Source organism: Macaca nemestrina, chromosome 18, assembly GCF_043159975.1.
Source record: "Macaca nemestrina isolate mMacNem1 chromosome 18, mMacNem.hap1, whole genome shotgun sequence".
Classification (NCBI taxonomy): domain Eukaryota; kingdom Metazoa; phylum Chordata; class Mammalia; order Primates; family Cercopithecidae; genus Macaca; species Macaca nemestrina.
Window position 1 is genome coordinate 71,602,165 of NC_092142.1, and position 12,372 is coordinate 71,614,536.

Consider the following 12,372-nt stretch of genomic DNA (forward strand, 5'->3'; position numbering starts at 1 on the left):
GTCTCTCTAAGGAACAGACTGCAAAACTGAGAGAAAGAATGTGCAACACTATCAGGAAAGATAGCCAGCAGCTTATTTTCTGTTTAGGTCAGTAATTTCAGTGGAAGGAGATCTCCTGCCCCCAAGTTAAAGCAAAAAAGTACTGGATTTAATGTTACCAGACTGACTTGGATTTTGTGCTCATCTTCGGGTTTGGAGTGGGGTCAACATCTTTAGAAATATATGATCGACAGTGGGAGTCCATTAGTTTCCCAAAGAAAAATTGATGTGTTAGTGTCAGAGGAAAGGGGACTGGATCAAAAGAAAAGGGGCCAGGCAGAAGCAACTGCCGGTTCATCAATATATTCACGTATTTGGTTTGGGACAGAATTAGTGTCATAATAGTATTCTTCTCTTTCACAGGAATTGTTTGTAAAATATAATACATTCTTTGAAATATATTTCATATTTCATTCATACAGTGTTAGAAGTAGAATTAAACCCTGAAGCTCTGATGTTTCAATTATAAGCTTTATCACATCAAAAATTGATCCAGGTGGTTATCCATATAGTACGTGTCATAGTATAAAGCAAATTGATGCCCATGTGTTCTTGTTGATTGATTTTACGTATTAGGCTAGATTTACAGAAATCTGATATATTAGAAATTGGGCTATAAAAAAGTCTAGTGAGGGGGAAGACTCTTAATTCCTCAGCGATAACCATTATTAACATTTTGTAAGCAGTACATTTATATATTCCCAATTAAGTTCTTTAAGAGCATATTCTTTCTTTTTTTGGAGGCAGGGTCTTGCTCTATGGCCCAGTCTGTGGCTCTCTGATGGCTCACTGTAGCCTCAACCTGCTGGGCTCAAGCTCTCCTCCTACTTCAGCCTCTCGAGTCACTGGGACTGCAGGTGTGTGGCACCACACCTAGCTAATTTTTTTTTTTGAGATGGAGTCTCGCTCTGTCACCCAGGCTGGAGTCCAGTGGCGTGATCTCAGCTCACTTCAACCTCCTCCTACCGGATTCGAAAGATTCTTCTGCCTCAGCCTCCCAGTAGCTGGGAATACAGGCATGTGCCACCACACCTGGCTGATTTTTGTATTTTTTGTAGACATGGAGCATTACCATATTGGCCAGGCTGGTCTCGAATTTGTGACCTCCTTATCTGTCTGTCTCGGCCTCCTAAAGTGCTGGGATTATAGGCGTGAGCCACCACGCCAGCCCCAGCTAATTTTTTTTTTTTTTTGAGACGGAGTCTCGCTCTGTCCTCAGACTGGATTGCAGTGGCGGGATCTCGGCTCACTGCAAGCTCCGTCTCCCAGGTTCACACCGTTCTCCTGCCTCAGCCTCCCGAGTAGCTGGGACTACAGGCGCCCGCCACCACGCCCGGCTAATTTTTTGTATTTTTCAGTAGAGACGGGGTTTCACAGTGTTAGCCAGGATGGTCTCGATCTCCTGACCTCATGATCCGCCCGCCTCGACCTCCCAAAGTGCTGGGATTACAGGCGTGAGCCACTGCGCCCGGCTCCCCAGCTAATTTTTTGAGACAGAGTCTCACTCTGTTGCCCAGGCTGGAGTGTACAGTGGACACCACAGGCTTACTTTCTACTCAGCTCACTGCAGCCTCGACCTTCTGGGAACCACACTAGGCTAATTTTTGTTTTTTTTGTAGAGACAGGTCTTTGCTGTGTTGCTCAGGCTGATTTTGAACTCTTGTGCATAAGCAATCCACGTGTCTTGGCGTCTCAAAGTACTGAGATTATAGGTGTGCACTACCATGCTTGGCCAGCTAATTAAAAAAAAAAAAATTTTTGGCTGGGCGTGGTGGCTCACGCCTATAAACCCAGCACTTTGGGAGACGGAGGTGGGCGGATCACGAGGTCAAGAGATTGAGACTATCCTGGTCAACATGGTGAAACCCCGTCTCTACTAAAAATACAAAAATTAGCTGGGCATGGTGGTACGCACCTATAGTCCCAGTTACTCGGGTGGCTGAGGCAGGAGAACCGCTTGAACCCGGGAGGTGGAGGTTGCAGTGAGCTGAGATTGTGCCACTGCACTCCAGCCTGGCGACAGAGTAAGACTCATTCTCAAAAAAATAAAAAAATAAAAGAATTGTAGAGTAAGGATTCTGCCACATTGCCCTGGCTGGTGTTAAACTCCTGGGCTCAAGTGGTCCTCGGGCCTCAACCTCCCACAGTGCTGTGATTATAGGTGTGAGCCACAGTCCCGTTACTAAGGGCAAATTCTTGAATTTGGAATCAGAGTAGATATAAGATTTTGGGAGATATTTCATTTTGTAAAAAAATCTCTATATATTTTCTAAAATTCATTAATGTGTTTAAATAGAATGTGCTTTTAAGGTTAGTGGCATTTTGGGGTATTTGGGGACTTAATTTGATAAAATATTTAATTCTTAGGTAGAAAGTGTAAATGCTCAAGAAAACTGCTAAAATTTTATCATAAAATATTTTTCTGAATGGGACTAGGAATCATAATTTTAATTTCTTGTTCTGTTTCCTCTGTTTAAATGAGTCACCATCTTGTTCATATCAGTAGTTTGGTACCCCACCCGTTGGAATTACCTTTATAATACGCCTGTGAAAGGTTCATATCTAGGTTTTGTCACCTGCATGTATGAATCACAGTGCTGTTTTCATCTAGTGTATAATAACAGCCACTTTTTGTTTTTTTTTTTTTTGAGATGGAGTCTCGCTGTGTTGCCCAGGCTGGACTGCAGTGGTGTGATCTCGGCTCACTGCAAGCTCCACCTCCCGGGTTCATGCCATTCTCCTTCCTCAGCCTCCCTGGTAGCTGGGACTACTGGCGCCCACCACCATGCCCGGCTAATTTTTTTGTGTTTTTAGTAGAGACGGGTTTCACCGTGTTAGCCAGGATGGTCTGGATCTCCTGACCTTGTGATCTGCCCACCTTGGCCTCCCAAAGTGCTGGGATTACAGGCGTAAGTCACCACGCCCGGCCCACTTTTTTTTTTTTTGAGACAGAGTTTAACTTTTGTCCCCCAGGCTGGAGTGCAATGGTGCAATCTTGGCTCACTGCATCCTCTGCCTCCCAGGTTCAACTTACTCTCGTGCCTCAGCCTCCTGAGTAGCTGGGATTACAGGCGCCTGCCACCATGCCTGGCTAATATTTGTATTTTTAGTAGGGACGGGGTTTTACCATGTTGGCCAGGCTGGTCTCAAACTCCTGACTTCAGGTGATCCACCTGCCTTGGCCTCCCAAAGTGCTGGGATTACAGGCATGAGCCACCACGCCCAGCCTGCAGCCACTCTTTAATTGCATTTTATTTGTTAGATGCAGTGTTTATTTTGGTAACCAGTAGCTGCATGTAGCTATTGACCTCTTGGAATGTGGCTGTTTCAGCTCAGGTGAATCCTAAAGGAAAATAAGGTTTTTTTGGGTACTTGATTTAGTTATTGGAAAATTTTTTTTTTTTTTTTTTTGAGATGTGGTCTTGCTTTGTTGCCCAGGCTGAAGTACAGTGGCACGATCTCGGCTCATTGCAACCTTCACTACCCAGGTTCAAGCAATTCTCCTGTCAGCCTCCTGAGTAGCTGTGCTACAGGCACCTGCCACCACATTAGCTAATTTTTGTATTTTTGGTAGAGACGGGGTTTCACCATGTTGGCCAGGCTAGTCTTGAACTCCTGACCTCAAGTGATCTACCCGTCTCAGCCTCCCAAAGTGCTGGGATTACAGGTGTGAGCCACCGCACCTAGCCTAGTTATTTATTTATTTATTTTTTTTGAGGCAGAGTCTTCACTCTGTTGCCCAGGCTGGATTGCAGTGGTGGGATCTCGGCTCACTGCAAGCTCCGCCTCCCGGATTCGCGCCATTCTCCTGCCTCAGCCTCCGAAGTAGCTGGGACTACAGGCGCCCGCCACCGCGCCCGGCTAATTTTTTTGTATTTTAGTAGAGACGGAGTTTCACCTTGTTAGCCAGGATGGTCTCGATTTCCTGACCTCGTGATCCGCCCGCCTCGGCCTCCCAAAGTGCAGGGATTACAGGCGTGAGCCACCGCGCCCGGCCCCTAGCCTAGTTATTATTGGAAGACTTTTAAATATGTTTTAAACAACTTGGGTATGTGAGTCTACTTTATAAATAGTAAATTTTATGAACTCTAAATACAGTTCAGCTATTTCTTTTTTTTTGTTTTTAGTTCAGCTATTTCTGATGAAAATGTACAAATTGAGATGTGCTGTAAGTGTAAAGTACATACTTTTTTTGAAACTTTAGTGGAAAAGCAAGTGTAAAATGCCTAATTATAATTTTTGTGTTGATCATATGTTGAAATGATATTTTAGATATATTGATTAAAGAATATTATTAAAACTAATTTTACCTTTTTAAAAACTTTTTACTGCAGTATCTAATATGATGCTGATAGAAATAAAATATAAGCCACATTAGAAATTTAAAAATTTCTAGTAGCTATATTTTATAAGTCTTAAGTTTTACAGTAAAACTTAAGGGGTAGGGTAGGATGGACACAGTGACGTATGCCTGTAATCCCGGCACTTTGGGAGGCCAAGGTGGGGGGATCACCTGAAGTCAGGAGTTTGATACCATCCTGGCCAACATGGGGAAACTCCATCTCTACTAAAAATACAAAAATTAGCCAGGCGTGGTGGTGGGCGGCTGTAATCCCAGCTACTCGGGAGGCTGAGGCAGGAGAATTGCTTGAACCTGGAAGGTGGAGGTTGCAGTGAGCCAAGATCATACTATTACACTCCAGTCTAGGTGACAGAGCAAGACTCTGTCTCAAAAAAAACAAAAACAAAAACAAAAACTTAGCCCTTCCTTGCTGTACAAAGGATTTGAGATGTCATAAACTACCAGCATCTACATTAAAGAGAAAAAAATAGTAGAAATTGAGAGTTGGAAAAAGGAAGCATTTAGAGCATAAGGCCTGTGTAGTTGCTGTTGGCATGACAGCTAAGGCAAGAAAAGAGACAGTCACCTGTTAGGTCGTTGTTATTGCCAAGATGGAAGAGCAAAACTGCAGAGAACCAGACTGCCTGGATGTGAGTTCTGGCTTTGAGCACGATCTTTAACCTTTCTGTGTCTCAGTTTCCTCATCTGTAAAATGGGGACAGTCTTAATGCCTACTTTGTAGTGTTGTTATGAAGAGTAAGATAGTAAGTGTTAGACACATTTTGTATATAGAAAGCCTCAAATGTTATGCATTTTACCATTTCCTAAAGGACAGCAATGTTTTTTGAAGCACTGAATTCTAAGAGATTTCTTTATATGGACCTTTGGTCTAGGAGTCTCTTAATAATGTAAGAGATAGTATCCTCAGCATTTTTATAACAAAAGTGGTCATAGATTTCCTGTAGTGTGTGTAACCTTTTTCTGTGTGTGGGTTAAGCACAACCCAGAAATATTAATGAATTATCTAAAGAAGTAGGTAGATTGCAGGAGTAGAAAACTGGTGGCTCGGGGCCAGATTCTTCCACAGATGTGTTCTTTCTTTGTCTTTTTTTTTTTTTTTTTTTTTGAGACGGAGTCTCGCTCTGTTGCCCAGGCTGGAGTGCAGTGGCCGGATCTCAGCTCACTGCAAGCTCCGCCTCCCGGGTTCGGGCCATTCTCCTGTCTCAGCCTCCTGAGTAGCTGGGACTACAGGCGCCCGCCACCTCGCCCGGCTAGTTTTTTGTATTTTTTTAGTAGAGACGGGGTTTCACCGTGTTAGCCAGGATGGTCTCGATCTCCTGACCTCGTGATCCGCCCGTCTTGGCCTCCCAAAGTGCTGGGATTACAGGCTTGAGCCACCGCGCCCGGCTCTTTCTTTGTCTTGTATGGTATTTAAAATGGTTTCTGCCAGAATGTAAAAACAAAAAAGAATTTCCATAGGAATCTGGATTCCTAATTTCTCTTAGAAAAATAATAAGATTTGTGAGATGGAAATCTACGTTTCCACATGTCAGTAGTATGCTGCTTCCAGGCTGGGCCTGATTCTGTTTTTCCCCAGTTCCAACCTTGCTTGCTATACCCAATTACCTGTGTAGGATATTCTTCCCTTCCATCTGTGTAGCATAGGACTGCACTTCTTTAGATTCTCTAAATTTTGCAATGTTCTCCATAAATTCTTATACATCTTTTAAAAAAATTTTTTAAAAATTTCCCTTAAAACACAGGATTTTTAAGTCTTACACATCTTTGGAGAAATATATTTGTAGGTTCTTAAGAGCTCTTGTTCCTGTTGCAAATAGTATCCTTTAAAATTTTAAGGCCGGGCTTGGTGACTCAAGCCTGTAATTCCAGCACTTTGGGAGGCTGAGACGGGCGGATCACGAGGTCAGGAGATCGAGACCATCCTGGCTAACACGGTGAAACCCCGTCTCTACTGAAAAAAATACAAAAAACTAGCTGGGAGAGGTGGTGGGCGCCTGTAGTCCCAGCTACTCGGGAGGCTGAGGCAGGAGAATGGTGTGAACTCGGGAGGCGGAGCTTGCAGTGAGCCCAGATCTGGCCACTGTACTCCAGCCTGGGTGACAGAGCGAGACTCCGTCTCAAAAAAAAAAAAAAAAAAAAAAAAATTTACATAATTATGTTTTAGATCTATAGTGATACAATTGATTTTTAAAAATATTTATCTACTTTGCCACATTATTGAACTTGGTTTTAAGAGTCTCTGTAGACGTCATTGTTTCCATGTAGTCAGTACTACTATTGTCTGCAAACAATGGCAGTTCTGTTTTTTTCCTTTGACATCCTTATACATTTTCTTATTTTCTTATTACACCGTACAGGTAGTACATTATTGCAAATAAGTGATGATAATAGCCACTCTTGTTAAAGCTGTAAACAAATGCTGTACAGTAATATGTGGGTAATTCATATAGGGTTTAGTAGACACGCTTTTTCACATTAAGGAATTTTTTCTTAAAAAAAAAGTGCTTAAACTGGTACTATGCCTTGAAAAGCCTCAGAATTAATAACCAGACCCATAGCAATGAGCTATCCTTAAGCCTAGATTGTGGTCTCCAAATACTATTTTCAGCCCATTTGAAAGATGGCTGATCCCAAATCCAGGGTAAGAAAATGTACAAAATAACGATGTTACTATGCCAGAAAGCAGGGAAGACTGCAAAGATCATGTCAAAAGGTTTCAGTAGTCACCAGAAGAGGCTGTCATACCCCCAAAAGAGATACTTTGAACATTAGTAAGAAGAATAATCGCCTGGGCATGATGGCTCACGCCTGTAATCCCAGCACTTTGGGAGGCCGAGGCGGGCAGATCACAAGGTCAGGAGTTCGATAACATCCTGGCCAACATGGTGAAACCCCGCCTCTACTAAAAATACAAAAAATATAATAATTAACCGGGCGTGGTGGCAGGTGCCTGTTAATCCCAGCTACTCAGGAGGCTGAGGCAGGAGAATCGCTTGAACCTGGGAGGTGGAGGAGGTTGCAGTGAGCTGAGACTGCGCCACTGCGCTCCAGCCTGGGCAACAGAGTGAGACTCCATCTCAAAAAAAAAAAGAATAATGATGGTAGGCGGGGTGCGGTGACTAACACCTGTAATCTCAGTCTTTTATGAGGCTGAGGCAGGCAGATTGCTTGAGCTCAGGAGTTCGAGACCAGCCTGACCAACATGGTGAAACCCCATCTCTACTAAAAATACAAAAATTAGTCAGGCATGGTGGCAGATACCTGTAATCCCAGGTATTCTAGAGGCTGAGACTTGAGAATTGCTTGTACCTGGGAGGCGGAGGTTGTAGTGAGGCGAGATCGCACCACTGCACTCTGTCCCTGGTTGGCAGTGAGACTCTGTCAATAAAAAAAGGATAATAGGCCGGGCGCGGTGGCTCAAGCCTGTAATCCCAGCACTTTGGGAGGCCAAGACGGGCGGATCACGAGGTCAGGAGATCGAGAGACGATCCCGGCTAACACGGTGAAACCCCGTCTCTACTAAAAAATACAAAAAAAATAGCCGGGCGAGGTGGCGGGCGCCTGTAGTCCCAGCTACTCGGGAGGCTGAGGCAGGAGAATGGCATAAACCCGGGAGGCGGAGCTTGCAGTGAGCTGAGATCCGGCCACTGCACTCCAGCCTGGGTGACAGAGCAAGACTCCGTCTCAAAAAAAAAAAAAAAAAAAAAAAAGGATAATAATTGTAATTGATTGAAATAAACATTTATATTACCTTTCCTTAGCAATAGTATGGCCTTTCTTCTATATAGAGAAGTTTCTTCTTAGAGCTATAGTCCAACTAATAAATTAAGGAAAGAATTCGAATATAATGATTTTGTAACCCATGATGATCATCAGTGCTGCTAAAGTCACAAAAGAGAGACAACTACCAGAAATAATTATATGCCTCCTGATGAAAGTTCATACCACTGGCTCTAAGTGGTGCATATTTGCAAAATGAGATTACAACAGAACAAAGCAAAACCTGAAAAATCTGAATTTGATCAATCCTCCTTAGGTATATAACCCAGATAAACTGTCCAGTATACAAAAAGTACTTAAGCTGGTACTATGCTGGGGTACTACCCCCCAGGTAGATAAATTGTCCAGTATACAAAGACATGTATGTATAAGAGTATTCATTTCAGCAGTGTTTCTAATAGTAAAACATTGCAAACAATCTCTTTGTCCTCAGATAATAGGTAAGTTTATGTTCAAAAGTGGGATACTATGTAGCAATGAGTTTTAACTGAATTGGAACATCTTGTCTTGATGTGAGTAATACTCAAAGCTGTTGAGCGAAAAGAGCAGGAATACAGTTTGATATTTATTTAAAGTTTAAAACATTTAAAACCACCTGTCTCTCCATGTGCAGTAAGAATATATGGCATGGCAGTCATGAGCAGCAGTTTGGGGTTTTGATTACTTCTGGGATTGAGAAATGAGATTGAGGCCCAGTACACAGAGGGCTTCAGTTGAATCTGTAATGTTAAAAACTTTAAAATAAATAGGGTGAAATGTTAAGATTTGATAAAGCCGCTTGGTGGGTCAGTGACTGTTAAGTGAGTTTTATGTATTTTGAGTGGAATATTTCATCATTTTCTCAAAAGAAAAAATTGGATTCACTAGGAATGTCAGGTTTTTGTTTTTTTGTTTTTTTGTCAGAAGAATGAAAACACAGACTCTGCTCTATATAGATTTTATGTTGCCAGGCCTACCTAGTGGTAGTGCAGTTATAACAAGCTTGCTTTTCAAAAATGGTGATTTTAGATGTGTGTGTATAAACCAGGCAGTTATTTCTGAATATTAAAAAGAAATAGATTGGGTATGGTGGCTCATGCCTATAATCCTAGCACTGTGGGTGGGCGGATCACTTGAAGCCAGGAGTTTGAGACCAGCCTGGTTAACATGGCAAAACCCCATCAATAATAAAAACACAAAAATTAGCTGGGGTTGGTGGCACGCATCTGTAGTCCCAGCTACCCGGGAGGTTGAGGCACGAGAACTGCTTGAACGCGAGAGTCAGAGGAGGTTGCATTGAGCTGAGATAGCACCACTGCACTCCAGCCTGGGTGACAGAGTGACACTGTCCCTCCTACCCCCCAAAAAAGAGAGTCATCTAGAAAAATTTTGTAAAAATTAAATTGTTGATGTCTACATCAAATTTACTCCATCATAATATCGGCAGGGGTGGGGCAGGGGCGGTGACCCATAGTTTTCAAAACTCTCCTACCTGTTCTGACCAGTTAAGTTTGGGAACCACTTCTTCAGGCACTGTATTTGTTACAAAGGGAGCTGCAAACTTCAATCTCTTAGGCTTGTTGCTAATCTCTGACTAGAATGCTTCTGCTGTGAAGTAAAAGTTTTCCGTTAATTGTGTGGAGTGTGGATATAAAAGCTGGACTGTTTACTCTGGTCTTAAAGTGTCTGCTACAGTTGTGGTTAGATATGTTTCAGGTGGGTTTTTCAAGTAGCTTTAAGTGGAGTAGTAGTACTCCACTGAAATATTTGAGATTGTTACCTAAGGGGCAGATGCATGTAATTGATTACTTTTTTCTTTCTGTTCTTTTTTTTTTTTTTTTTTTTTGAGATGGAGTCTCGCTGTGTCCCCCAAGCTGGAGTGCAGTGGCGCGATCTCGGCTCACTGCGAGCTTCGCCTCCCGGGTTCACGCCATTCTCCTGCCTCAGCCTCCTGAGTAGCTGGGACTACAGGAGCCCACTACCGCGCCCGGCTAATTTTTTGTATTTTTTTTAGTAGGGACGGGGTTTCACCGTGGTCTCGATCTCCTGACCTTGTGATCCGCCGGTCTCGGCCTTCCAAAGTGCTGGGATTACAGGCGTGAGCCACCGCGCCCGGCTTTTCCTTCTGTTCTTTAACTCATGCAACAGTGTGGAGTTTTGCTTTTGGAGATTTGGAGATTGCTGTGGAAAAATGGATGCCCTCCTTTTGCGTGCATCTCCCCCATTGTACTTTTTCCCCCTAACCTTTATCTTTCTTTTTCAACATTTGAAAACTGATAACATTTTTTTTGAGACAGAGTCTCGCTTTGTCGCCCTGGCTGGAGGGCAGTGGTACGATCTCAGCTCACTGCAACCTCTGCCTCCCGGTTTCAAGTGATTCTCCTTCCTCAGCCTCCCAGGTAGCTGGAATTACAGGCGCACACCGCCACGCCTGGCTAATTTTTTGTATTTTAGTAGAGACAAGGTTTCACCGTGTTGCCCAGGCTGGTCTAGAACTCCTGAGCTCAGGCAATCCACCCGCCTTGGCCTCACAAAGTGCTAGGATTACAGGTGTGAGCCACTGTGCCCGGCCTTGATAACATTCTTAAAGATTAAACATGGTATATTCTCAGCACTGTTGCTGGCCACTTAAGTATAAAGTGTGATCAGAGTTAATCCATCACTGGAGTGTATATATCAGATGCTATTTCCAGTCATATAACCTTACGTTTTCCCTTAGATTTGTCACCTTCAAAAAGCAAATGCTTGTTTGTGAAGCAGAGTCCCTGTATAAATGGGGGAATATTGAAATAATGCTTGCCCCTTTAACTTTTAGTTTTTCTTTTTGCTGTTTAGGTTTTAGGTAAGGGTTTTTTTTTGGTTTTTTGCTTGTTTTTTTTGGTTGGTGGTTTTGTGTTTCCCCCTCTTCTCTATGCCTGCTGCACACAGAGAGAGGGTGCAAAGTTTAGGTATGTCTTAAACAAATGTCACAAAAAACAACAGCTTGTATTCATCAGTCACTGATGACTTAGTGTGTCTATCTTAAAACTTGACCCGACTGAGCAGCCACTGCTGCTGCTGCCACAATGCCAGGTTCCAGCCTCAGTCACCCTCCACTGTCCAGGGCCCCTCTGTCTTGGTCCTGGGACCCTAGCTCCCTGCCAGCCCCAGTCCCAACACCATGTTGGAGAAAAGTGTGGAGGCAGTGGCTGAATTGGGCACCAAGGACATGAAGGAGAAGGTGGAGGAGAAGGCGAGCCAGAAAGAGTGAAAGAAGGAAGTGGTGGAGGAGGAGGAGAACGGGCCCAAAGAGGAAGATGATGATGATGAAGGGCCCGAGCTTAAGAGAGCTGCTGAAGAAGAGGATGAACCGGATCCATAGCAGCAGAAGACAGAATGGGGCATTGGCATGAGCCCCTGCCACAACAGGCTGGGGATGGGAGGCCTCTCTGGGTCTGGAGGTTGGGTGGGAGCAGACAAGTCCAGCCACTCTTCACCTGGCTCCCTGCTCTGGGCCCTGCACCAGAGCCCCCACCCTCTTCTTTCTACCCAGCTTTCTCATTTCCACCTCTCCAGACACTGACCCCTCCATCCTCACTCTGCCATTGTTCCACCTCCTCACCTGCTCCATCTGAGCTCCCCAGCTGGCCCCAGTTGCTCCTGTCTCTTTGTTTTCTTCTTGCCTCCCTCCTGCCTAACCTCTGCATCCCTAGCCTCATGTCCTGCCCCATCCCTATCAGCTGCCTGGGATCTCCCTCAGATTCCCTCCTTTCAGACAGCGCCAGTCTGGGGGTGGGACCAAACCCCACAGCTGCCCCCCTCCCCTCCCTTTCTTGTATAGTTTTTTTTAAAATTATAAACAGAGTTTGGCTCTTTTGCCTAGACTGGAGTACAGTGGCATGATCTCAGCTCACTTCAACCTCTGCCTTCCAATTTCAAATGATTCTCCTGCCTCAGCCTCCCAAGTAGCTGGGATTACAGGCACCCACCACCACACCTGGCTGATTTTTGTATTTTTAGTAGAAACGGGGTTTCACCATGTTGGCCAGGCTGGTCTCGAACTCCTAATCTCAGGTGATCCACCCGCCTCGGCCTCCCAAAGTGCTGGCATTACAGGCATGAGCCACTGCTACCAGCTGCCTTTTTTGTATAGTTTAATAAAGAAATGGTCATCCTTAAAAACAAACAAAAAACACTTGACCCTAAAACCACAAAGTAGTATTAATGCCTAA

The 12,372-nt window shown here is 44.0% G+C and overlaps 2 protein-coding genes across 3 annotated transcripts in view; both read left to right on the top strand.

Moving 5' to 3' along the window:
• Window positions 1-12,372, top strand: part of LOC105491316 (adaptor related protein complex 1 subunit gamma 1) — a 91,062-nt gene that overhangs the window by 29,205 nt on the left and 49,485 nt on the right. The window lies entirely within an intron of this gene.
• On the top strand, window positions 6,528-11,723 carry LOC139359951 (parathymosin). The gene is given in 1 exon segment (XM_071085158.1): window positions 6,528-11,723. A coding segment is annotated over 1 exon segment (402 nt). The 5' UTR covers window positions 6,528-11,321.